The sequence below is a fragment of the Prinia subflava genome, chromosome 7 (genome assembly GCF_021018805.1).
Source record: "Prinia subflava isolate CZ2003 ecotype Zambia chromosome 7, Cam_Psub_1.2, whole genome shotgun sequence".
In the NCBI taxonomy this organism is placed as follows: domain Eukaryota; kingdom Metazoa; phylum Chordata; class Aves; order Passeriformes; family Cisticolidae; genus Prinia; species Prinia subflava.
The window spans coordinates 19,779,729-19,807,471 of NC_086253.1; the positions used below are offsets into that span (position 1 = coordinate 19,779,729).

Here is a 27,743-nt window from a genome sequence, read left to right on the forward strand (position 1 = left end):
ACTTTGATTGTCCAGTACTAATCTGACCATGAATACTTTATTCCAGTGCCTGAAAATTCATATTCTACTGCTAGGTATACTATTTCAACACTATTTTAAGAAAGCAGAGGAAGAACAGGATTTTCCAAAACACAGAAAAACTTCAAATTCATTACAGACTTACAATTTCTTATGGTTAAAGAACTTGAAAAAGAAAGGTTTATGATTTACAGTTGCATGTTTCCAGAAGTTAGTTTATTTTTTTCCTGTCTAATCTCTACAAAGTGAATGGGGAAAATATTTCTGTTAAAAGACAACTAAAAATCATACAATTATACAAGATGAATACTGGTAAAATTTACCACTCTTACTGAAGATACTTTTAGTGAAATAAAATGTCTCACAGAATTTTGTATAAGGGAAAGGTAAAGAGAGAAAAAGAGAGAAATTTTCTAATAACTCGTTAAAGCTAGACAAAGGTAGGAATTAGGGACAAAAACTGTTAAAAAATTAACTGGTGACATAACATAAGGGAACATAACATAATATAATAACATAATAACATAAAAACATAAGGGAAATAATCACTTTGAAATTTATTATACACAGATGGAGTGGCCTCCAAAAGCAAGGCCACATTCTGGAAATAATAATTCACAATAGAAGTAAATTGTCATTTAATCTTTCTGTGTTGTATCAGAGTTGCATTGAAAATTGAAAAGTAAAGTATTTTGAGCATAAAAAGCCAAGTAAGCACATGAGACGCGACAGATATTGACACCAAAATATCTTCAAAAATGAGAAGGCACACAAACTAATAACTAGTTAGGATATGCATGTATTTGTGCAGGAATCTTTGCAGAGTTCACTCAAGATATGAGAATGGTGTTTCAGGATGTGTCTCTTCAGGACATTGCTGCCATACAGACACAGTTGACAAGGTACATTGATCTAAGTCACCTTTGCATGCTGTCAAACAGCTTAGCACTCCATTTCACTTCACCCTGCAGTTCACTGACAGTTCACATTGCTTGTATGTCAGTTTGCTCCTGGCCTCCCTTTTGAACTGTCACAGCTAATTTTCTCTCAGGGAAGCTTCAAGTGGGGATAATTTTCTCCAAAGTAAACCCATAGACAATATGGATAAGATCACAACAGGTCTGTGTGCACACCTGCACCACCACAGTCAGACACACACACACACCCCTCTGTATGGTACACTCAGAGCCCTCCACTGCCCAACAGCTCTCACATCATACTGCCAGCCACACAACACACACAGCTGGAACAATTTCATTAAATTACCACTTGTGGAATAAAGAGGGTCTTAGCCTTCCTCAGGCGTCCTCAGACCTTTGGGGATGGATGGTCACAGCAATGTAGATCTCAGCCCTCCCAGAAGCAATACAGCCACCATTAGTGATGTACTTAGTCCAGACCAGGAACCCTCTCACTAGCTGTTCCACTGCACTCAATACATTCATGTTTAGAACATCCACTCCCATGCCTGAAGCAATACATCAGGGTTCACAGAAGAAGACAGAGGGCTTGCTGCATTCTGGCCTGCTCCATGCTGTGCACAAACACTGGTAGTTCCTCAAAACTAATATGTAAATTTAATATTCATCCAGAACATACTCCCAGTGCAGATGCACTTGTTGGTGGATTGTTTAATTTTTTTCAGTTCAGAACATGAAAGCTTCACCGTGTTAGTGTCATACATATAATATTGTATAACATTTTATTAAAACATATCTCAATGTTATTTACAAAGGAAACTACTATTTTCCAAATATTAACACTACCATAATAATATCCAGGGTCCACTGGAAATAAATGTACATGATAATATGTTAAAGACATCATGATAGGACTAAATGAAGATTTTGCAATTTTATCTATGTATGAGTACTTATCTCTTAAATTATGTCATCTATTATTGTTTTATAATTACTTTTAGCTAACAGATAAACTTGTTATCAGTGTCCTCACTCAAATAGATAAACCTGAACGAAAACTTCATTTTTATAATGTAGGTTGCATTTTTGATAGGAGTAAGATAGTATCAGGCTCAACACGATGATTTATACCTATAGCCAAAGAATTAGTGTTACTTTCATTCTTTATATAAAAATGACAACAACTTGGAACTAGTTATATATCTAAAATACTGTCAAAATATATTTAAAATAATTGTAATATTTACCACATTATTTATCTCCTTTCTCTAGTTATAGGAAAGCTTTACAATAATTAGACATTTAAAAAAACAGATGAGGGGAGGAGTAGAAATCAATAAATATTTCTGATAACAGGACTGAACTATATCTTACTGTGTGTGGCAGGTTTTCTGTTTCCTTAGAGGAGGAGGGGGAAAAAGGAAAACAAAAACAAAACAAAACAAAAAAACCAAATCAAAAGAGAAATAATGGTGAGAAAGCAAAAAGAATAATGCTTTAAAAATGAGGTTTCAGACTTCATGGCTTCGACACAATGCTGGCTTTCCCCCAACACTTCTGCAGAAGTGTGCTGAGGCAGAATGCTCTGCACTGCCTCTGGGACACACACCTTCCTTTGCCAACTGCACCAAGGCTCAGCAGCACCCTCACACAGCCAGCACATGGCCAGCCTTTCAAATTTACTCCCTCATAAGATCCACTCACTAAATTGAAGGGAAGTCAGAGCTCACATCTCTAAGAAGATCTCACTCAAGCCTACCTCAATTTAAATCATTGGCTCAGCAAATTCAGACATTTCTATTATGTTTAGAACATTTAGCCACTCCTTCCAGCAGTGCTTGAAAGAGACACTTCTTCCTTTCTTCCTTCTATTTGAAATCACTTTCTTTCACCATAAGAAGCACCTGGAAAATAGTGAAGTGCAAAGAATTATTAAGATAAGTTAGTGAAAGAGGTGGGAATAGAAATCAGGAGCTCTAGGCCTTATTCATGTGCCTTGAGGCTAAAAGAGAATTACATAATAGGAGTTTTCCTGTATCAAACACCCACTATTAGACATTACAGAAAAACATACCTCTAAGAAATTTTTATGGTAATCCTTTTTCCTTGATTGGCAATGCCAAAACATCAGCATATTTTAAAAAATGAAATAAGAAACTACTGTATATTCCATGCTCCTTAGTGTTTCAATCTATACCAAGAATTCACTAAGTTTATTATACCATCTACTTGATTTAAAGGGGGAGGAATTAATGAAATGACAAAACTAGTAAGGAATGTCTCAAAAACTTACTGATTAAATTACTTGTTCTGTCACTGCAATGGTGACATTTGAAAAAGTCTTTACTGAGATAAGAGAACAGATTTCTTATCACAGAAATCTGTGGGGAAAGTAAATTATTTGCTATAATCTATATTCAATATAGTCTTTCATGACTAGAAAAATAAAGTCCATCTATAAAAGAATCCTTTAAAAACAGAAGTTAACAGGAAAGATAGTAATTCCCAAAGCAGTAGCTGCTTCTGGTCATTTGGGGTCAGCATAAAATTAATATTTAGAAGAATTTCATGCTACCCTGAAAAGATTAGAGAGCATTTTATATATATATAAGACTTATACAGCAATTCTTTGGATGTTTTTTTTCTTCCTTTGACATTATTAGGGTCATTTGTAAGGCCTTTGGTCTTTTGATGGAAAAGTAGGGAGTTTTCTACTGCCATCTGTTGATGAATTAGGAATAGAATTGAACCCCACAGGAGAACAAGCTTGTTCCCACCATTCTCAGGTGAGCAAGAAGAATTGAGTCTTGGAAAAAAGTCGGTCTGCGTTAGCTTTCCCTGGGAAGCCCTCCAGGACTCATCAGAAAAGCATGCTAGCTCCCCAATGGCATGGAAAAAAACCAAAAAGGTTCTGTTTTATGGTTGGGGCACAAAGGTCAAGTGATTGATCCCATCTTTCCACCAAAAATTTTGTGAGGAAACGATAGGGACCTTTGCCATAAAGGAGCACTGTGTTAAAGTGGCAGAAAACCTAATCATGGCTGTTAAAATCCATTCTTACATGTCCTGAAGATTTCAGAAGGTAACCTAAAGGTGCACTGGGTTGAAACACTGTTTCAAATATGCATAATGTCTCACAGTTACTACATGGCAAAAAAATAAAGCAGCCATATAGATTCGAGTTCAATACTCCAAGGACAGTGATTCCAGTGGATTAAGAATGTTGTTTGGCAGACAGTTTTCGCAAAGCACACAGACTGAATATGTCTACATTTACATTCATTACCAATTCTGGACAGAACTACAGTAAGATTATTACTACAGACATGGGGGGAAGGAATTTTTATAAACATGCATCCTTAACATATAAGTTTTGCAGATAATTAGAGAAATACTTTCTGTATTAAAATTTGATTTATAAGAGAGCACGCCTTCCAGAAGAAGCCTAATAAATCTACTTTTTAAGCTTGGTTTTAGCAGTCAGTCAGCTTCTGTAACACTTTCTTCAGTACTCAGTAACGGGACTTAACATTTATTGGTACTGCTACATTGCTAGGAAGGATTTAGTTAATAGTCCATTTCTTTAGCCTTTCTGGGGAAAAAAAAAGGGGGGTGGGGGGGGAAAGGAGAAAAGCTTCATATAAACCTTTTTAAAATTTCAAAATTAACTGAGGCTAGTAGAAATCCACCCCAAGTAACAGTTTAATAGATGTAAGATAGTAGAAAAAGTTGATATCTAGCTTCAACTGTTCATTAATAGAATGAAGGATATTGTGTTATTCTTGAGGGAAGTTTATTATTTTCTGTTCTGCTCTCTGCTTCACTGATGATGTGACACATATCTCCAGACTTATTGGCTGGGAACTGATGATTTAGAAAACTCATGGGGTGGTAAGTGTTCTTATAAACAACTAGGTAATTTGCTCCTGGGAAACTTTTTCATGCCCAGTTGTCAAAGCTTTGCAAGGCTTACAGAAAACAAGGTTTAATCAGTGAAAGAAAAAATTAATCTGAAATTAAAATTTAAGTTCTCTTTCTGAAATTCAAATACTTCACATAAAGCACAGAGGACTGATAATTTTGAATCTGAATGATCACTCAATTCTGTACTGCAGGCTGAATACCGATGCCCTTGTAAACTGCTTGGACCACGCGAGGTCTTGATCAATAAGGCACTATCAAGAGACCCAGTCACCTGAGTGTAACTCAGCTCTCCAGGATAATACAACATGCCAACACCAAACTACAACCAGCATCAGGAAAATGAGTTATATTGCAAGGGATATTGGCTCATTTAACCTATTTTACTGTGAGCAGAGAGACAAATCACTGGTACCAAGATTTTCTGGACACTGTGTTGTCTTTTTTTCCTCCATTTCTCTTTTTCTCACACTGTTTGCTACTGCTGGCAGTGCCACTCAGGCACAGAGCCTCAGTTAATACATTCGTTGGACTCTGTTCTGTGCTTTACCTTTGATACTGGCACATCTCTCTAGCAAGAGCAACCCTGTTCATTGGGAAACACTGAACTGCAGGGCTAAAACCCTGTTTTACAGCACATAAACCAATGGCTGATGCATTTTTCTGGAGCTTTACCCATATAACTTGCTGGATTCTTTTATACAATGTTGGTGTATTTGTCTCTGGCTTATATCTCTTTAAGCACTCGCATTAGAATGAACATTGCAGGCTCAGAGAAGGCACTTAATTTTTCTAGGCCTTTTAAATGGAGGTTGAATTTAGATGTCCTTGCAAAAGCCAAGTAGGACTCCATGAAATTTCTGTCAGATAAACTGATAGAAAGATACAAGTAAAAGCTTTTGATTTTGAAGTTCAAACACAAATCCTATAGTAAAATAGTTATTGAATTTCCCTCATAATTTTTCTCCAGGATGATTTTTCTTCAAAAATTTGCCTGATGATGGGTCTTTCTATAATAGAAGCTACATTTCTTCACAATGTCTAACTCTTTATTTACTACAGCAGTGAGCAGCTCAAATTTGATACTTTCCATTATTTTATGTGAGAGACAAAGTCTTGCAATATTTTCCTTATTTCCTCTACTACTGCCTCCACAACACAGTAACCTTCACACTGAATGAGAATAGCTGGATACAGCTTCCTGCATGACTTCTCAATTGCTGGCAATTTAGTTGGCCAGATGGGGTTTCTATGGAGAAATGTGAAGGCTAAGTGTGCCCCTGCCGAGCTCTTGGCTCCTGCTGACTCAGCAAGTTGACACAATCAAATAGTACAACTTCCACCTCTTTTCTCCCCTTCTTTATAACCCCTTCTATTTTTCCTTCTTCCACTCATCTAGGACTGTGTCTGTACGAGTATTTCAGGTGACGTGCTTTTTTTCCCAATTAGGATCTGCAGTATCTTGCAATTAAGGGAGTCTTTACCAGTCTTACCCTAAGTCCCTACAGGGAAACTGTGAAGTCACAGAGACTACAGAGAGGCATGAAGCTTTAGCAGACACACAAAGCAGCAGCTGTGTGTGTAGATAATGTGAAATGGTAGGACAGAGCCCTTCAGCCAGGAATGGAGGATAGTGCAGTGTCTGCATATTGTCTCTGTATGAGTATCAGAATGAGGCATCAGTTGGTTTCTGCTCTTACCGAGACTAGGAAGGCATTAAGAGCAGGAGCAGCAGCTGAGATATAATTTTTTTTTCCAGAGAAGCCTTAAAATAGACTAAGTGAGGGCACATATTGAGGGAAATGAGATTTAAGCTGCATTATAAATGGAAATGTCTTCAAATGGCATAATTTTGAAAATGTGCTGAGGCACCAGTCCTTTTAAAAGTCATGGGAACATAGTCATTAACCACACTAAAGTAGAGGAAAGTCCCATAATACAAGCTTACATTTGCAACTGATTGACTTTAGAATGCCTTAAATTGGCACATAAATATTTTTATGAAGGAGAGACAGCTCTGGGAAACAAAACACCAAAGAAAACCAGCCAGTAAAACTAAACACCTTATCAAGAACAGGCTACCAGCAAGTGAGATTTTGATCACAATAGACTTGTACATCAAATATGAGAATTTGATTCTCTGACATTCTTCTTTAAAATGGAACTATGCCCTCTATTTTAGAAAAGTATGTTCTTTTCTTCAAAATTATATCTCAAGTCCAAATAAAACAGACACAGGTTGGGAATATTTTTGTCTCTGTCCAGCTCACAACCAGATTTAATGAAGAATCACTAACAGAAATATTACTGTTGTCATTATAAGGCACAAGCTGAATATTTAGAAGTCTTCTTTTCCCTTTATGGAGAGCAAAATATTATTTTAAAACATTTTAAATATTTTATGATTGATTACTCTTTGGCCCAAAGTTTTTATTTTCTTGAATCAGAAAGTCAAAGTGACAGGAGCCTTGAATGGTTTTGATGAGAGAGCACTAATACATGGGCTGTTCTCTATCTCAGACCTTAAATTTCCAGCATGAATGGGGATCAGTAAGGATATCTGTGTTCTTCTACACTCATTTAGTTGGCATCTATTCCTTTTTTATTAAAACCAAAACTATTTTCTAAGAGCTATTTCTGCTTTTGAAGTATAAAAGGAAAAAAAAAATCAACATAAATTATTCACTCCAAGTCTTTCTATTGATGAATCTGAGAAAATTGACCACGTTCTGCGTATTGCTGACAAATAATTCTGATGTTCTACTGACAAATCCTGCATTTCATGCAATTTTACAGCAGCACCTATTTGTCAAATATTTTATTGCTATAATCAGGTGACCATATATAGAAATATATTCAAATATGCATAGGCAAGCATATGTATATATGTTATAGAAGAATCTCTGAAATGGGGTCTAGGTAAATTAATTTGTCTCATATAACTTCCTTCCATTTCCCTGAAGTGGAAGTCAAGAGAAAGAGAAGTTTATTTCCATTCTGAAGTTTACTGACCTGTTTCATCAAAGTGCTTTCTTTCCTACCAGACATTTACAGCTTAGTGGATATGAGGCTTGCTGTAAGCTGAAAGGGTAGAAGTTTTGCTGTAACCTAATACACTATTTAATTGAATATATGACTTTAAATTTGTTTTCTGAACTGCTAATATGTGTTGTTATATATTCATTTGAGAAAAGCAGAGATATATCCCTGGGTGAAGGAAACTTATTCCTGACTTTTCTTTCACAGAAAAGTTTACAGAACAATATTTAGTTATTGTATCTATGTTGCCTCTCTGGACCTAACCCCTTCATTTCATAGAATACATTTCATGTCTGAGTCTTCTTTCTCTCAAGTCTTTCCACTAAATTACATTCCATCTGTGAAACCTACAAAGCCTTAATCATGTCTTCTAACAAATGTTATCACACTTATATAGCAAAAGATACCCAGACAGAATCATAGAACATTTGGGAACTTCTACCATCTGTGCATCTCCCACTTATGCTTATTCAAGAGTTCTTCCCCACACTCCAGTTCCTTCTCCAAAGTGTTGCATAGCTAAGTACATTTCCTTTTGTAGAGATAGGGTTCCATACTGTCTTCTGTATGCAATAGAAATTACTAAATGCCACAAAGTTATATTAAGAGGACATTTTTTGCATCAAAAATTAAGTGTTCATTTCATAGCTAGAAAATTATGAAATGAAGCTATAGGTGTAATCATAGTTCTTGTACAGGTACCCGTACTTGTGAAGGCTGACATAATCTTTTCATTAGAGCCATATTTTTCTCCTCAAAATCTCTACTTGCTGTCTTGTGCAGAACTGACCTTCTCTGATATTAATTCAAGGCAAAATCCAAGGTTTCATAGTGTTAGAATGTTCTGTTTTAAAGTTGGAGACTGACATTCACTTCTAGCATAAAATCCCCCCCTGATATCACAGAACAAAACATTTTGATTGCTATTTCACTATACCTGAATTCTTGCCTGAAATCATGAGACTGTTTTGCTGAAGAGTGAACATTTCCAGGCACACCCTATGTGAGAGTTTGGCTTTGATATGTAGAAGTATATAATTCTAAACACGCCTCAAAAATATGGATCTTAAAGACTCAAATTAGATATACTAAATCTTTGGATATTTTTAACCTCAATCTCTATAATACCTTCCCATTTTTAATACTTGAATCATGATAGCCCACAGTACCATACAATTTTCCTCAAATTAAATAAAGTTTTAAATTTTTTTTACACAATGCAGTGATAAACACCATAAAAAAAATCCATTTAATAAATCTGTGTGCAGGATGCTGTCCCAACAGTGGGCAACAAGGCCATGAGACAAATACTGAACATGAAGAAAAAGTTTCTTAATAAGTCCAATCTTATATATTTCTTCTGTGTAAATAAATAAAAATAGGTATTAATGTATTCAACTATTTTCTTTATTTGATTTTTCCATTTGCACTTTCCTATTTTATTCCAAATTGAAATTCAGTGCAGAAAGAGTATATGAACATGCAATTAATTGTAATCACTGAATTAATGGTATTCTGAATGTATTATTCTGATATTTTCTGACTTCTGAGGGCTATATTGATTGCAATATTCATATCTGGAAATATTAATATTGTTTTTGATATTAGTTTTTGGTTTTTTACCTTTTTTTTGCTCAGTCATTTCCCAGCCAAAATAGAAATTAAAAAAAAAAAAAAAAGTTAAGTCATAGGTTTTCTTATTGATATTTATGTGGTTGGTCAATATCAAAAACCTTTGCAATTTGTATAACCACATGTATACAATGTTACCATTGTTTAGAGAGAGAATGAATCATTTTATAGCAAATTTAACAGCTATTTTTTGACATCACTGATACCTGGAACAGTCAATAGCATTTCTTCATCTTTTCTTTCTATTCAGATCTAACTTTCATTCCTCTGTGTTCAAAATGGAAGCTACCTGCTAGCATTGTCATGTCCCAGAAGAGAGGTCACACAATACCAGAGGATTGTAGTTTCTGGACAAAGAGATGAACTTTGTCAATAGAATATTAGTTAACCACATGTTGGGCTGCATAAAATGTGAATAAAATATTGGAGGAACTTATTCTCTAAAAGTGTTAAGTTCTTACCACTCTTATGTAAATGTAGTATTTTAGTGCATCGCAATTTCAACAAATTTAGACGGATGGATTTTTATATTCAGACAAAAAACTCCCAAAAGTTAGCTTCTTAAAAGCTCAAGTTCATAGTGAAATGTATAAAAATAGTGAAAATATTTAAATAAGATTGCCTCTAAATTTCATCACGGGTAAATCTTGCTTCATTATCAGATAACATTGAATTAGTCTGACTTTTTTCAAAAATTTAAATATAGCTTTGGACTTGTAAAGAAGTTATATTCTAAAACTCAATAAAGTAATAAGAAACAAAAAAAGGATATATTATTTGAAGTCTCATGGAGTCATAATAGCTATCATTCTTACTTATAACTTTCAGAGGAATAAACCAAGTTAATAACTTCTTTCAAGAATGACACAAGATGAAAACTAAAAAAGTTCTTATCAATACTGTGTGTTCATAAACTTTTTGAAACTGCAGTAAATTAAGTATATCCTCCTTAAGTTACACTATGAGCCATGAAGTCCCCCTTAAAAAAATAGACATTTAGTACAAAAATGTAAAAAAAAATTAAAATAACAACAAAAGTTAATAAATAAAGCACTAATAACTTAAGAAGTAGCTGTGTAGATGCATTAAAGTTGGAACTCCATCGGCTTCCTGTAATGTTTTTTCTCATTTCTCTCTTATATTTTTTGTTGTATTTGTTAACAAAATTTAAAACAAACCTAAACACTCCCTAGCTTCACCTTCCTATTGTTCTATTTTAAATCTTCTCATTCTATCTCTCTATACTTCTCTAAGCTATTTGATACAAGATTCTTCATGGAATGTTGTTCATCAAGGACTATATATATATGTGTGTGTATATATATATATATATATATATATATATAAACATACGTTTTCTGTATGTTCAACATGAGAACACCTGGCAACTGGTAGTACTGCTTGTCATTTAGACTGACTGTTGACATTCTGGATGGCTTTGTTCTTGTAAGTCCCAAATCCAAGTTTTTAGAGTCTTTTAACCTTTTTTTTTCATTCTATCTGTGTATTATTCCATTCTTTGAGAGTGCAAAATTCCTTCTGGTCAAGTATAGCTTCCTTTGGTCTGGAATGATCTACTTAGCTTCACTTTCATTGCCTTGTCATTATAAAGCATCCAGACATTCAAAATAATGAATTTTCAGAAGATAATGTAGATGATATATAGGTTATGCATAGACAAGACAGACAAAAAAATGCAGTGGCAAAATAGGCAAATATGTTCACAGCATTATACCTCATACTGTTTAATCAAGTGTCAAATGTAAACCTTTAGATCTTATTCAAAAACTGCTAAGAAAGCATTGGCTTCACTTTTGCAGAATGTGCAATAAACACAAAAACACGTAAAATTATAATTATTTACCTAGAAATACCCAAATAAATTGTTGTACGTTGTTTCAGGTCCCAACAAGGACTGTGGTGTTGAAATGAACAAAATGATCAATGAAAGCAAAGTCATAGAAGAATTATCACATCTGAAATGAAACTAATTAGAAGCCAATAGTCCAGATAACCTTCACTACAGAATTCTGAAGAAATTAATGCATATATCTGAAGAGTCTAGAAATAGAATTTTTATTATCAGTTTCAAAAAGGAGAGAGAGAAGAGGAAATAAATAATGTCTCAATAAGGTTTGTTTTTTTTTACGGATTCAGAATGCAAAGTTTTAAAATAAATTTTGAAGCTAAGAATGAGCAATTGAACAGAATCACTTAGGTTGGAAAAGGACCTCTGAGATCATCAAGTCCAACCTTTGATCACCACCTTGTCAACTAGACCATGTCTCTAAATGTCACATCCAGCCATTTCTCGAACACCTCCATGAATGGTGACTCCACCATGTTCCTAGGCAGTCCATTCCAATGTTTAACAACCCTTTCTGGTGTCCAGCCTGAACCTCTACTGGCACAGCTTGACTCTATGACCTCTTGTCCTGTTCCTGGCTGCCTGGGAGAAGGGGCTGAACCCCCCTTGCTCAAACCATTGTTCAGGCAGTTGTAGAGAGCAATAAGGTCCCCCCAAGCCTCCTTTTCTGCAGGCTAAAAAACCCCAGCCCTGTGCTGTGTCTCAGCCCCTCCTCACGGGACTTACCCTCTAGACCCCTCCCCAGCACCACTGCCCTTCTCTGGAAGTGCCCCAGCCCCTCAGTGTCTTTCTGGTACTGAGGGTCCCAGAACTGGACACAGTACTGAGGTGTGGGCTCACCACTGACAAGTACAGGGGGATAATCACTCCCCTGATCTGCTGGCCACACTGTCCTTGATAAACGAGTTACAGAGACTAGAAGTACAAAGCAAACCTAATAAATTCTATCCAAACATACCTGAGAGAAGATACTACCATGTATCAATATCTTTAATAATTTATCTTCTATTCAAGGCAAGAAATCTCACATATCTGGACTTCAAAACAGTTTTTTGAAAATAATTACTAAAGACAGAGAAGATAAAGAACTGACTAATCAGGAGAGGACAACAGGTTTTGTTAGGTGTTTGCATGATTGAATTGGAAGCTTCTAAGGGGTTCTTTATGGGGTGTCTTGCCATAGAAGTTTCTGATATTTAAGTTAAAAACTAGATCATAAAACCTCAGAGCACACTGCTGAAATTTGCTGGTGAATAATCATCAAAATTGGAAAAACAAACAAGAAGACCCAGATGATTTGATAACTTCTATAATAGAAATGGGATTACATTTAAGAGTACAAAGAGCAATATAACTAGATTTTCAGGTATAAACTGTGAGTTTGTTAGCTGAAAATAACAGAGAAATGTCAGTATCAGTGCTTGGCACCACTGGACAGGGGTCTCAAACTGACTGGCGCTGTCAGTTCATTATCTTAGAGGAGCTGCCCATGGGAACTCAGAGAGAAGGTATGGAGGTTTCTTCATACCTTCTCTCTGAGTTCCCATAGGCAGCTCCTTAAAACACTGACTTCTTCCTTCTACATGACCAGCTAACTCCTCACAGCACAGCCAGCAAGCTCCAACTCACTCTCAGCCAGCTAACCCACTCTTTTAGAACATCCTTCCTTATTGAACATAGCTGTGACCTATTAAGGGCAAGGCTGTTTCCACTCTTTGGTAATTATTACAGCTGCAACTGATAAGGGGCAAGATTGCCTTCAGCACTATCTCTATTCTCTTACAATCCATTCTCATACAGAGAAAAAGAAAGATGTAGCCAATCTACTAAAGAAGGACTACTAATCATCAAAATATGATGCAGCTATGAAAAATGCTAATATGGAGTATTAAACATAATATTTCATAACATAAAGAGATGTTTAACGCTACCACATGAGGTAGAGTACATCTTCATGATGAAGATCATAAACCATTTGTGTCCTCCGTATTAAACAAGGATTCACTGAAAACGTCATTAAAAATGGAGTGGAGGGAGGTGAAGGGGAAGTTCGTCAGCACAATGTCAGGAAAGCAGAATTTAGATCACAGAAGGAAATTGAAAAATCTTGTATTATTTTGCAGAAAAAAACCCAACCCTAAGAAGAGAGAAACTCACTCTGTAGACACATGAATGGGTAAAAAGAGCCTGTGGATGTTTATAATGTATTGAACTTTAAGATTAGTATCAAGAATTTTACATATATATACAAAACGTATTTTAAAGATATGCTTTTCATACAATATGAGTTCTTGTGGTAATGGAGGATAGGACTCAGTGCCCAAGAACACCAGTTTATTCTGAGCCATAAAGATGATCTCTGGGGTCAGCAAAGTAACATTTGCACCAAGTGTTTTACTGGCATTTATTTTGATTCAAAAGCACATAATTTTCTTCTTCACTCATCTGCTTAAGATCTACATAAATGCTTTAAACATCATTCACTCACTAGGTGCCTAATGCAAAGCTTATTTAGTCAAAGTGCTTCCATTGACTTCTGTGTGCTTTAGATTAGGTTCTATATCCTTACCCATAGCCAGCTGCTGCAGGCTGCAGTTTTATCACAATATTAGACTGCTTTTCTCTTTTCCTCATGATCTTAAGAGGGAAAGAAAGAGGTACACTTTGGCTTGCCCTGTCTGTTCTTTAATGTGCTTAGATTGCAGTTATTTCCTGCTGAGCTCTGGATGAGGTTTAGTTTGTTGAAGAGCAACTTTTTAATCATCTCACAGAATGAATGAACTAGAAGGTATGTCAGGTTTCTATCAGAAGATGAAAAACATAGAAACTTATCAGTACCTCTCTTCCTCTAGATATATTGTAGGTCATAAAAACCCACTCTGTGCAGTACTTATTACCCTTATAAAGGACACTAAAAATGTAATTATGCAAAGGATGATCACCAAGAAACTTTGCAAAACAGCTAAACCAGACATAAAAGCATGACTGTCTCTGCATGGCAAAAAGTGCAAGTGAGACAGACAGCAAGAAGACAGATTATTTCAATGTCAGGCTATGTAATCTTCCTCACAGGAAGGGTGGCTACAACCCCTTCATTCTTATTTTGGAGAGTTCAGATAGCAGTGCAAAATGCCTTAGAAACCAAGCAGGTGTGTGTACTAGTGTTTAACAGCCTAAAATATATTTGGCTACTCCTATTGGTTCTAAAAGGATCCTGATTTAGGGTGATAGAACCAGGGCCTTCTTCAGCTTCTAATTGCCATTTTGGCTAAGTACCAAAGCTGTTCACTAGACTTGTACAGTATAGGCATGAATATATAAGTTTATGTTTTAGTGTTGTTCAGGGAAGGAACTTCTTCATAGTTCCACTTCATAGTTTCTCTTGCTCACCTTTAACAGTTGATGGTAGCAGGTGAATAGCCCTTACTTTTTTTCAGTGAATAGTCATGTCTCTGATAGGGTCAAACAACGAATTAAGGGAAAACTTTGTCTGCTTCTCCACTGTACAGCTGAAGAAGGTTTATAACAGCATGACCTCTAAGGATTCTAATGACGCACTTTTCATATGAAAAGAAATGACAAGCCTAACATTATAAAATACCTAGTAAAAAAGTTTTAAACATTGCAGAACAAATCCAAGTAGCTTGTCCAATAAGCAATCAACAGCTTGATCTCATTCTAAATTACTTTCCTTGCCACCATATTTATTTCCCCAATATAGAATAACTGTGTTCTATACCCTAGTTATTCTATGCAACCATCACTTTTTTCTGCCAGAGAACAGTAATTGTTTTGATAAAGCAGACAGAAACATTAAAGCTCCCAACTAAGTGAGTAGATGTGTAGATTTATGAATTTCATTTTATGTATAGTCAATAACATATATTGGCATTAACTTACAGAAAGGAATAGAGCTGCACAGCATTCGATTATCCATAACAGTGCTTGAATTATAATATCAAAGGTTCTTCTTCAGAACTTCTCAGAGTTGCCATCTTGCTTGAGTATTTTATCTTCTGCTCAACAGGCAGCTGACACAGTACAATCATGAAGATATGCCAGATCTTTTATGCTCTCCTGAATTATAATAAAAATAAATTAAAGCTGTGCAGGATGCACTAAGAATATTAGACAAAAGATTTTATGCTTTCATGATTTTCATTTAAAAATTAAAGAAAACTTTAATTCACAGAAAAATTGTTCGTAGTATCCAAAAACAAACAAAAAAACCAGTAAAAAATGTAGAGCATAGAACTGAAAAATCACATTAGGTCAAGAAGTGTTCAAGAGTTCATTGAGGCAAAATGATTTAACAAAGTCTGTGTACTCAGTTTGGTATATAAAGGATGTCTGACAGAAGTGTGAGCACAAGCTTAAAAACATCTGTATTTCAATATATCTATAACAGTTTAGTATACTTTACTGCTACCCATCAAATTTCATGGCACAAGATTTTCTTTTTGAGTAGTTCTCTGGAATACAAACCTGTTTTATCTGTTTTACAGGTTTCAGAAAGATTTGACTTTCCAGCAACCCACCAAATAAAGCAGAAATTATTGCCACATATTTAAAGACAATTCTTGATGTGAATCCAGAACATAATAAAATAACATAAAGAAATGCAAAACTATGGTCTAATGAACTTAGAAAGAGTAACTTTTTTTAGTAGTTTGCCTGGGTGACTGCACTTCTTTTTATCTCATAGGGATAATTTATAAAGCACTATGAGACCTTCAGTGTGCTCACTACTGATATCCACCTTGGAAACATTAAATTAAAAAAAAAAATCCTAAATTATTTCCCAAAGTAACTGTGCTGTGCTTTACGAGTGAATCTATATACATATCAACTGTACACATTTAATATTTTCAGTGACAATGAACATATTTTTCTTTCTTTGGCAGTGCTACCTGGTCCTCATACATTTCATTTAAATAAAGTCCAGCTTTAATTATCTCTCCTGAATGTCTCATTGTATCTCTTTATGTAGAATATGTACTAATGACTCATAATTTCCCTCTATTTTTATAGGAATTAATGAAAGCTCGCCCTACTTTTTTCTATAGTTTACTTTGCATTTAGAGAACATGAACAATAGTTTAATTTAAAAATAAATCTATAAAATACTGAGGCTGGGTGCAGCACTCATTTATATCCCTGCAGATCCAGGAAAGTTAGCAGTTGCATATGAAACAAATTTAACAAAAATATGCCTCCCCTCATAAAAATTCATATGAGTTTTTAAAGACCTTTCATTAATTTTTCCTTCTGATTTTAAGCATATTCTGTCTATCATTTCTGCATGATTATGAGTGGTTTGATTTTTTGTCAACATCTGGGAAAAAACTGTCTGTAAAAGGCCTTCCATAAAGGAAGGAAGGAGGGAAGGAGGGAAGGAGGGAAGGAGGGAAGGAGGGAAGGAAGGAAGGAAGGAAGGAAGGAAGGAAGGAAGGAAGGAAGGAAGGAAGGAAGGAAGGAAGGAAGGAAGGAAGGAAGGAAGGAAGGAAGGAAGGAAGGAAGGAAGGAAGGAAGGAAGGAAGGAAGGAAGGAAGGAAGGAAGGAAGGAAGGAAGGAGGGAAGATCTCAATAATTGTGATTTGTAAGGAATATATATACACTGCAAAAATCTTAATAAACAGAATCACTATCTGTTTGGCTAGGTATTAATTTTCACCCCTCTTTATAAATGTGAGAACTCAGAAATGCTGATGGAATCATGCCTCTGCAAGAACCTTTCACTTTGAACAGACTTCAGATATGAGTTTAAGAATGAACGATTATAATCATGCGAGATTTAACCACTGTTATCCAACACACATTAATTCTGCTCTGTCAGTAACTTTTATGGTGCATAATCTAGCTCAAAATTCTGAAAGAGAGTAAAAGAGAGAGGATTTAAACAAAGTAACCGGTTTCATGCTTAGCTTGCATTCAGTTAAATAAGCACAGATGTGGGGTTTATCTGCTTAAAAGTAAATCTGTGGTTTTCTTATTTAAACTCTTACATTTTAACGTCCATCAGAACGCTGTGGCTGCAATGAATTATTTAATCACTGCTGCCTATTACGTGCTACTACACAGCAGGCATGTTTGCAAAGCCGTGAGAGACACTGGCCAAGAGTCAGCACTCCTGCCGCCCAGCCGGCCTCCCGGTACATTCACTGCGAGCAGCCCGGGGAGCGCCGGTGCGGCCGGAGGGCACTTGCGGTAGGGAGGGGAGGGAAGAGGTCACAGCAGAATTGCACCAGATCAGCAAAGACACTTCGGAGAGACGAAAGGTCACCGCGGGCTCCGCGCTGCTGTGGTGTCATTTCAGCTGCTTGTCCCTTGGTGGAGTTCTTGAGTTAGTTTCGCCTTTCCGTCAAATGGCTTTAAATGCTTCGTGTGGGGGTTCTGTCCTTGTTTTTACCCTGCTTTCGTATTTTCTATCATGTTTACTGTACCTAATCTTTTCCACACATTATAATGAATACATTACTTTCAAGGCAATATGATTTTTTCCCCTTCTGAAGCTTCTTTTTCGTGTGTGAGTCCAAATAGTAATATATAGTATGCATTTGTTAATGTATAGAGTGGTATGGATATGTAAATAACCTGTCTTTCTTTAACCAGAGACTGATTCTCACTGCAGATCCCAGAAGTAATTTTCCAGTGAGAGGCACTGACATTCCTACACCGTGAAAACCAAATTGTCGTGGGCTGGAAGCGCCAACTGCGGACGCGAGTTCGGCTGCCGGCGGCAGAAGCCGGGCTCAGCCAACACATGAAGATAAACCAGCCATTAATTATATCTGCATATTTTAACGATGACCCCTGTCTTTCCAATCAACAGCTACAACAACGACAACAACAGCCCCAGCGCAGAGCATCGGAGCTCGGGGGATGCAGAGAGCCGGGGGAGCTCCCAGGCTGCTTTAGGCTTTCCCCACGTACAGCAGGCTGCGATTGTCAGCAAGACGGATTCCTTCCCACACGCAAGATGCCACTTCGGTGGCCTTATCAGATGTTCCCTTTAAGGACACAAGCTCCTATTTCCCCTCTGCATATCACCAGCATCTCGGGCTATTTTATTTATTACAGACGATTACATTTGTGATCCCGCTTCCCACTTGATCTCACCAGATCAGGAGAACAAATGCCGTGTCGTGTCTGAGCGCGTGTGGGCGTCTGTGTGCATGGGCGCGGGGGGGCGGCGGGCGGGGGGACTTTCACTGCGCAACAGATCCGCCCGGGAGCGACGATCCTCCCCGCCCGGACAGCCGGGCCGGCTCCTGCCCACACCGGGGAGCCGCGGCTGCCCGGGCCGCGGGACCGGAGCGCACGGTGCCGGGGGGGCGGGGAGAGGGTGCGGCGGTAATTCTACTCCCTCCCGGCTCGAAGGGGTGGGATGCGGGGGGGCGCGGGGGACACACGGCCAGCACAGCCTCGTCCCCCCCCGGCAGCCGGGACACGTGGAGCGGGAGCAGCGCGGCCATCCACCATGCAGAGCACGTCGGGCCCATTTCCCACGCCGGCCGCCTGCCCTGGGGGAGGAGGGGAGGAGGGGAGGGAGGAAGGGAGAATGATAGAAAAGGGGGGGCTGTTACCTCTGCTCCGAAAGAGGAACCAATCCACTGTGAAGGACGCAGCGCTGCCGAGCAGGAAAGACATTGCACATTCAGAGGGAGATTGCATGTGAAGACACTGCAAAAAAGAAAGAAGGGAGGGGGAGACTGGGGGGCGCAGACCGCGTGTGAAAGGCATAGTGTGTGTAAGAGAGGCCAGAGAGGGTAGGAAGGGAAGGGGGAGCAATTGCACACGGCAAGAGAAAGAAATCACTCATTCGCTTGAAAGAGGCACTCGCAAGCGGACCGTAGTAGAAACAACGGGGAAGGAGACGCCGGCAAGGGGCGAGCGTCCATGCCGTGCAACAGCCCGGAATCCGATTAAAGTTTATGGCGGGGAGGTTAAAAACGCTCTCATCCCGCCCCTTCCCTGGCGAATATATTAAGTTTCCTGGCTGCGTTTAAAAGCACAAAGGGACGGGAACAGCGGGAGCTGCTGTTCGCGGTTGTATTTCCAGTGCAGGGAGCCAGTGTAATGCAGTATGCCGGTATTCCTACGTACTGGCATGTGTGGATCTTACACTGTGAGCAAAATTTCCTCCTCACGGAGCTCCAGAACAGCGAGGGGGAATTTTGATAAATTCAAGTTGCTTGGCAAATATAATAGGGATTTGGTACTAATCCTACTTAACCCGCTGCGAAGATGCTGCGCTCCCGAGCCCCCCTCCTCCGTCCGGGACTGCGGCGGTGAGCACTGAGCCTGCGCCGAGCTGGGCTTTCTCGCTGATGCTGCAGATAGAAAGCCGAGTGTCTCCAGCAGCGGCGGGGGAGGGTTTTCGTGTTCTGGCGAGGCAGAGAGAGCGGCCGGGGCCGGTGCCAGGGCCGGAGGAGGCGCCGGAGGAGCAGCCCTGCAGCCCTCCGGAGAAGGGAGCAGTCCCTCCCTCCCCAGCGCCGACTCCATGCGGCGCGGCTCTGCCCCTCTGTGTCTCTGGACTCCTCAAGGAAAGAGGTGGCAACCTTCCCTCCCTCCTACAATCACTCACCGCCCCAAATGACAAAGACACGCTGTGACCGTTGCTTTGAACCACCTCGACATATCCGGCCGCCTTTCGCTCAAATATATCATCGCGATGAAAGAGACACTGCACTACATTGGTCTGCATGCGTTTTTATTCAAAAGAGCCATCTATAACGAGGAATGCGCACACGAACACATACAGAACGCGCAACAACTTGTTTTCCCACATGTGTTCACAGATCAGAAGGAGCAGCTGGATTGCTGCCTTCCTCTCGCTGCGCGCACGCACACGCACCGCACATACATGTACCCGCACACACATACATGTACCCGCGCCCACACACAAACATGTACCCGCACACCACCGCACACACACACACGCCACACACCCGCACACACACACACACACACCGCACACCCTCGTTCTCGCCCCGCCGGCTGCCCCACGCTCTCCTGCCCCCGGAGTCTCCCTCTTTTCCCTCCGGGCTCCGAGCGGAGAGGACAGGTAAGGAGCCAGGCATCACCAAGGGTAGGGCGGGAGCACACAAAAGCCATACGCGATTAAATGGCTCAAAGTCAAAAGGAGACGCGAACTAGGGACGTCAGAATAAGCAAAGTTGAGCCGGAGAGCTTTACCATTAAAGTTTATTTCTCACTTACCCAGGTAGGTGACGCTACATTTTAGCAATCATCGAAGCAGCAAGTCTCTGTTCGGAAATCTGTCACTTCTTACATGTGTTTATTCTACTAACCCTCTCGCTCCTTTCCTGAACATCATCTCCGAGGGATTTTTTTTTTTTCTCCTAGGATACCCACAAACATGCTGAAAAGACACATTCAAAACATAGTATTAGGAAGAACACAATCGCAAAGACCGAGAGGCTGAAACAGCACTGGGAAACAGGACGAAAGTCTGAGATCTAAAGCAGTCCCCCTTCCTCCCTGGAGTTTTATGCAGTTACAGTGACTGCAGCTATTTCACAAAAGCACCGACACAACAGGGGAAGGTGGGAATCTGGGAAACGAGTTTCCTTACCAGCTTGATTCCGCACAATGCAGAATAGAAGAAAAGAAAGGCGAACAAACATTTGCTTTAAAAATCGTTGCTCGATTCACAGTCTATAGCGGACGTGGGGAGGGAAAGGGTAGGAGAAAATCACTATAGATCACGGGTTTGAGAACGCAACAGAAGCAAAACTCGGATGTGAAATGAGGATCGGTTTTGAGCACTGAACTGGTGTTTTGTGGTGAGGAGCTATCCCACTTGCAGCACTAGCAGCAGAGACAGAGGGTAAGACTGAGCTTTCTGGAGTGCAGCGCTTGACTCGTCCTCCCTCCTCCTCCTCCTCCCTCCCTCCCTCCCGCCCTCCCTCTCTCGCTCTCTCTCTCTCTCTCTCTCTCGCTCTCTCTCTGCTCTCCCTCTTTCTCTCTGTCCCTCTCTCTTTCTGTGTGTATGTAGCGCAGGCGGCTCTGCTGCTGCAGCGTCAGGGAAGAGCTACCGAGAGAGGCTTCAGCAGCTCCCTCCACTTTGGGCAAACTTGCCGGTTTACCGCTTCTTCTTGTTCTTTTTTTTTTTTTTTTTTTTTTTTTTTTTTTTACGAGTGGGAAGCTTCTCAATTGCCATTCAACATTTTAAAGCACAAGCCGCTCTGCCGTGAAAGCGCCTGATCCACACTTCTCTGAAAGACACAGGAGGGAATACACAATTGCAGATTTCACCCACTGTGGAGGTGCAGATCACGGGAAACAACTGACTGATACAATTTTATTTGCAAATTGAACTCCGTTTTTTTTTTTTTTTTTTTTTTTTTTTCACTCGCGTCGCGGCTCTTTTCCCCTCCCCTTTGCCATTCCGCTTTATATGGATGTAATTCAGAATCTGTGTTAATTCACATGGGGGATCCAGTTACATCTTGTTCCGCTCCGGGTATAATTACGAGAGACCAATAATCGCCTTTGGACACATAGTTTTGTTGCTAACCTTTGAACTGAAAGGATCAAGTTCAGATCTGGTTACCTGCATTGGGACGGGAAGGAAGAGGAGAGAGAGAGAGAGAGAGAGAGAGAGAGACTGCAATCTCATTTGTGAATCGCTCTCAGTGCTGCAGATCCAGATTGCTATAACACATGCAGTGCAAATGCAGGTAAGGCACACACAAACTGCGGATGCAAAAACAAACTTGGGACTGTTGTGTGTCTGTGTTCTTATCTCCAGCCTTGCAAATTCTGGGCGAACGGCTTCTGCAGTTTCTGTATCGTTGCTTTGTGACTAATGACCTTGCGCAGAGTTGTTAAAAAAAAAATCCTCTCCGGAGAAAGAGCTGAACATTTTAGGCGATCTGTGAAGATGGATTTGGGTGCTTTTCTGCCAGCCAAAGGGAATATTCTGTGGACTGCACTGTAATACTCGGGGTTCTTCTCCTATCAGCTGTGCAGCTACCGACATTATTGGGATATTTTTTTTTTTTTTTTTTAAGAACTGGCCATTGCTAAGAGGATTTGGAGTTTTCCCGGACTCAAGCCCTTTGAATAAAGAGAATCACATTTTTTTTCCCCTGTGTGTGCAGAGAGGGGGAAGAATAAAGCTAATGCCTTGGTCGTAAACGGCTGAGCGAGAGGGAGAGAGAGAGAGAGAAAAGAGAGAGAGTGTGTGAATTGTAGTTAACTCTAGTGTTGAAGACGACGACCTGGGGGGCTTCGAATCGTACAGTACTGTTCCTGCTTTTATTGCAAACCTTGCAAAGTGATTACAGTAAAATCAGAGAGGAGGAGGAGAAGGGGGAGGAGGAGGAAAATCCCATCCTATCTACTGAGATGAATCTTTAAAAAGCAAAATACACTGTCCCGTGAACTGTAAGTATATCGCAACTGGAAGACAGGGAGGGCAGCAGAGGAGCCAGCAGCAGGGTTTTGACCATCAATTTACCAGTCATGAGACAATAAGTTTCCAGAAATAGAAGGATTTTATAATTGATCACCTGAACTCTCAGCCGCTCTGTTGGCTTATCAGGGGAGTTTACTGGGGGGCAGGTGGGAGTGAGAGGAGGGCGGGGGGTTTCGGTACGAGGAAGATGAGGAAGATGCGGACCCTCCTTCGCTTTGTGCATTGCTGCTGCTGCTGTTTCTTGCTCCTCCTGCCTCCGCCGCTCTGGGTCAGCCTGGCAGCAGCTAAGCAGCTCCTGAAGTACCGGCTGGCCGAGGAGGGACCCGCCGACATCCGCATCGGCAACGTGGCTTCCGACCTGGGGATCGTGACGGGCTCCGGAGAGGTGACATTCAGCCTGGAGTCGGGCTCCGACTATCTCAAGATCGATAACATGACCGGGGAGCTGAGCACCACAGAGCGGCGCATCGACCGCGAAAAGCTGCCGCAGTGCCAGATGATCTTCGACGAGAACGAGTGCTTCTTGGACTTCGAGGTGTCGGTCATCGGCCCCTCGCAGAGCTGGGTGGACCTCTTCGAGGGCCGGGTCATCATCCTGGACATCAACGACAACACCCCCACCTTCCCTTCCCCCGTCCTCACGCTCACCGTGGAGGAGAACCGGCCCGTGGGGACCCTCTACCTGCTGCCCACCGCCACCGACAGGGACTTCGGCCGCAACGGCATCGAGCGCTACGAGCTGCTGCAGGAGCCCGGCGGGGACGGCGGCCGGCGCGGCGGCGGGGGCGGCTCGGGCGGCGCGGCCGCCGAGAGCGCCCCCTTCCCCGGCGGCAGCAAGCGGCGGCAGGAGGCGGAGGCGGCGGCCCGCAGCAGCGTCTTCGAGCTGCAGGTGGCCGACACCCTGGACGGGGAGAAGCAGCCGCAGCTGATCGTCAAGGGGGCGCTGGACCGCGAGCAGCGGGACTCCTACGAGCTCAGCCTCCGCGTGCGGGACGGCGGCGACCCGGCGCGGTCCTCGCAGGCCATCCTGAGGGTGCTGATCACCGACGTGAACGACAACAGCCCCCGCTTCGAGAAGAGCGTCTACGAGGCGGACCTGGCGGAGAACAGCAGCCCCGGGACCCCGATCCTGCAGCTGCGAGCCACCGACCTGGACGTGGGAGTGAACGGGCAGATCGAGTACGTCTTCGGGGCGGCCACCGAGTCCGTCAGGCGCCTACTGCGGCTGGACGAGACCTCGGGCTGGCTCAGCGTCCTGCACCGCATCGACCGCGAGGAGGTGAACCAGCTGCGCTTCACCGTCATGGCCCGAGACCGGGGCCAGCCCCCCAAGACGGACAAGGCCACCGTCGTGCTGAACATCCGGGATGAAAATGACAACGTGCCCACCATCGACATCCGGAAAATCGGGCGCATCCCGCTCCGGGATGGGGTGGCAAGCGTGGCCGAGGATGTGCTGGTGGACACTCCCATTGCCTTGGTGCAGGTGTCAGACCGGGACCAAGGTGAAAATGGTGTGGTGACCTGCACCGTGGTGGGCGATGTGCCCTTCCAGCTCAAACCGGCCAGTGAGGGTGAAGGGGAGCCACAGAACAAGCGCAAGTATTTCCTCCACACCTCAGCCCCTCTGGATTATGAAGCTGTCCGTGACTACAACGTGGTGATTGTGGCCGTGGACTCAGGCAGCCCCAGCTTGTCCAGCAACAACTCCCTGCTGGTGCGGGTTGGCGACACTAATGACAACCCTCCCATGTTCAGCCAGGCCGTGCTGGAGGTCTCCTTTCCAGAGAACAACTTGCCTGGTGAAAGGGTGGCCACAGTGGTTGCCACAGATGCGGACAGTGGCAAGAATGCTGAGATCACTTATTCCTTGGAGGCCTCACCTCTCTCCTCGGAGGCACCAGACAGCACCTTCAGCATTGACCCTGACTCTGGGGATGTGTCAGTGCAGGCAGTGCTGGACCGTGAGCAACGTGACACCTATGAATTCCAGGTGACGGCCCGGGACAAGGGGGTGCCTTCGCTGCAGGGCTCCACCACAGTGGTGGTTCGGGTGTCAGACCGCAACGACAACGAGCCACGCTTCATGCAGGATGTGTTCACCTTCTATGTGAAAGAAAACCTGCAGCCCAACAGCCCCGTGGGCATGGTGACCGTGATGGACTTTGACAAGGGCCGCAACGCAGAGCTCAGCCTCTCCATCCAGCCTGGAGACCACGACCAGGCAGCTGGCATCTTCTCCATTGAGAATGACACTGGTACAATTTTCTCCACTGTCTCTTTTGACCGTGAGCAGCAGACCAGCTACACCTTTAAGGTGAAGGCAGTGGACGGGGGTGAGCCTCCACGCTCTGCCACAGCCACCGTGTCTCTCTTTGTGATGGATGAGAACGACAATGCACCCACTGTCACCTTCCCCAGTAATAGCTCCTACACCGTGCTGCCACCCTCCAGCAACATGCGCACTGTGGTGGCCACAGTGGTTGCCACCGATGCTGACACAGGTCTCAACGCTGACCTCAACTACAGCATTGTTGGGGGCAACCCCTTTAAACTCTTTGAAATAGATCCTGCCAGTGGCGTGGTGTCACTGGTGGGCAAGTTGGCCCCCAAGCACTATGGCCTACATCGCCTGGTTGTGCAGGTGAATGACAGTGGGCAGCCCCCCCAGTCCACCACGGCCCTGCTCCATGTCTTTGTCAATGAGAGCCTGTCCAACGCCACCGTGGTGGAGAGCCAGGTGGCCCGCAGCCTTCACACCCCACTGGCCCAGGACATTGCTGGTGATCCCAGCTACGAGCTGAGCAAGCAGCGGCTTAGCATAGTCATTGGTGTGGTGGCCGGCATCATGACAGTTATCCTTCTTATCCTGGTGGTGGTCATGGCCCGCTACTGCCGATCCAAGGGCAAGCACGGTTACGAGGCCGGCAAGAAGGACCATGAGGATTTCTTCACCCCCCAGCAGCACGACAAGGCCAAGAAGCCCAAGAAGGACAAGAAAGGCAAGAAGGGCAAGCAGCCCCTCTACAGCAGCATTGTTACCGTTGAGGCTTCCAAGCCCAATGGGCAGCGCTACGACAGTGTCAACGAGAAGCTCTCAGACAGCCCCGGCATAGGCCGGTATCGCTCGGTCAACGGTGGCCCAGGCAGCCCCGACCTGGCCAGGCACTACAAGTCCAGCTCACCGCTGCCCACCGTCCAGCTGCACCCACAGTCCCCCACCGCTGGCAAAAAGCACCAGGCCGTGCAGGACCTGCCCCCAGCCAACACCTTCGTGGGCGCTGGCGACAACATCTCCATCGGCTCGGACCATTGCTCCGAGTACAGCTGCCAGGCCAGCAGCAAGTACAGCAAGCAGGTAAGAGCGCTGCACCCGCGGGCCCCGACACGCACACACACACAGAGCAGGCGGGGGAGCCGGGATGCCCGTCCCCCCGCCTCCCACACTGGCACAGGCACACACCCCGTCAGGTTCAGTGACCCGTGCAGTCTGGTGCCCCCGCCCCCCTCCCTCCAGGCAGTCAGGTGCACAGACCAACACGCAGCACGAAGGAAGGACAGTCAGACATCTTTACTGCTGTTACTGTAATTTTTATCATTCCCTCCGCTTATCAGCTCCGGCAGCCAACCAGCTCGTCCGTGCAGCGGGCGGCGTTGCTTTGCCCCGGGCGCAGCGGCGGGCGGCCGCGGAGGCCGGGGCTTCTGTCGCCGGTCCCGGCTGCGAACTGTGAGGCAGCCCGAGATGCCTTTAATCAGCCGCAAGCCCGGAGGCCAAACCCGGCGCATTTGGGGGGGCTGAGGGGAGATCAGGACCCCCCACAGGCGGAGCCGCCATCCCCCTCCCGCCCCCGGCCCCGCCTCCGTCAGCCTTTCCCGGCGCTGCCCCCACCGTGATGCTTTCCCAGCCTTAGGAACGTGCCAGCTCCGGCGGAGCAGGAAAGTTTCGCCTCGGCAGCCAGTTGGTTTGGGGAGAGGGGGCTGCTGCCTGCCTGACCTTTCCTAAAGCTGTGACTGAGAGTGGATTTGCAGCCGCCGCTCTGAAGCGTTAATGGCCGTAATTACCGGGTCTTTCATTAGAACCGAAATGCTTAAATAATCTACAGACACTATCTGGTCTCTAATTTACACCACAGAGACTTGCACTCATTGCAGCAGTTGCTCTGAATACACGTAAGCATTAGTGAGTTTAAAATGGCACTTCAGGATTTTATGTTTTCATGGCTTTTTTTTTTTTTTTTTTCCTAATGCCCCTCTTGCCTATCGCATGAAATTTCATTCACTCTGAGAGGCCCTAACTTGCTTGCCCAGCTGCCGCGTAGCTGTGTTTGTAGTGTGACTGCCGTGAGACCTCTGGGAGCGAAATGTGCCTTCAGGGTGCCACGAGTGACTGGCTCTGGTCTCGGCTGTGTCGGCGGGGCTCGGTTCAGTGAAGCTCCGCCAGCCTAAAACTGGTGATGGTAGCCACAGTCTTTGCAGTCCTTGAAATAAGATAGGGATAGCACAGAGCGGAATCAAGCTTCTGAGTGAAGGCTTCCGTTCATTTTATAAGACACATATATGCTCTGAACAGAGGACCCTCTCCTTCGGGAGAATAATTTTTAGGTGAAAGTATGTGTAAGATATTATCCTGAACGTTTTCTCAGCTACAATGCAGGTTACACAAGAAGCTAGAGGTAAATGAATGCTGATTCATGTAACTACACAGCCAAGTCTGGGAAATTCTGACTAATTTGACAAAAATGCTTTTTTCCCCACGTATTAAGATGAAAAAAATGGTACACGATGACTTTTTTTATACTTTGAAATGTTTGCTAGCTTACTAAAATTGAAGTTTTACAAGTGGTGTCAATATTTGCATTCTGCTCAGAAATACTTAAAATACAGTAGCATAAAACGAATT

The 27,743-nt window shown here is 42.7% G+C and overlaps 2 protein-coding genes across 2 annotated transcripts in view; one reads left to right on the forward strand and one right to left on the reverse strand.

The window, feature by feature from the left end:
- Positions 1-1,801: 1,801 nt before the first annotated feature.
- LOC134552786 (uncharacterized) lies at positions 1,802-22,763 on the reverse strand. The gene is made up of 4 exons (XM_063401745.1): positions 19,629-22,763; positions 18,984-19,080; positions 15,298-15,474; positions 1,802-2,842 (listed from the first exon to the last, which is right to left on the reverse strand). The coding sequence occupies exons 1-3, from the start codon at positions 20,102-20,104 to the stop codon at positions 15,418-15,420; spliced, it is 630 nt and encodes a 209-aa protein (XP_063257815.1). The 5' UTR covers positions 20,105-22,763; the 3' UTR covers positions 1,802-2,842; positions 15,298-15,417.
- A 276-nt stretch (positions 22,764-23,039) lies between these two features.
- PCDH7 (protocadherin 7) overlaps positions 23,040-27,743 on the forward strand; it is a 261,164-nt gene continuing 256,460 nt past the window's right edge. The window contains exon 1 of the mRNA XM_063402201.1: positions 23,040-26,201. Coding sequence (XP_063258271.1) covers positions 23,040-26,201 — 3,162 coding nt within the window. The remainder of the gene's footprint in view (positions 26,202-27,743) is intronic.

Excerpts from the sequence above, each read along its gene's own strand:
- LOC134552786 (XM_063401745.1), bottom strand. The coding sequence starts at position 20,104 with ATGCAGACCAATGTAGTGCAGTGTCTCTTTCATCGCGATGATATATTT. Across the intron at positions 19,081-19,628 it reads GCATCTTCGCAGCGGGTTAA|TGTCTTCACATGCAATCTCC; the intron begins GTAGGATTAGTA and ends TCTTTTTTGCAG. Across the intron at positions 15,475-18,983 it reads GTTCCTCTTTCGGAGCAGAG|GAGAGCATAAAAGATCTGGC; the intron begins GTAACAGCCCCC and ends ATTATAATTCAG.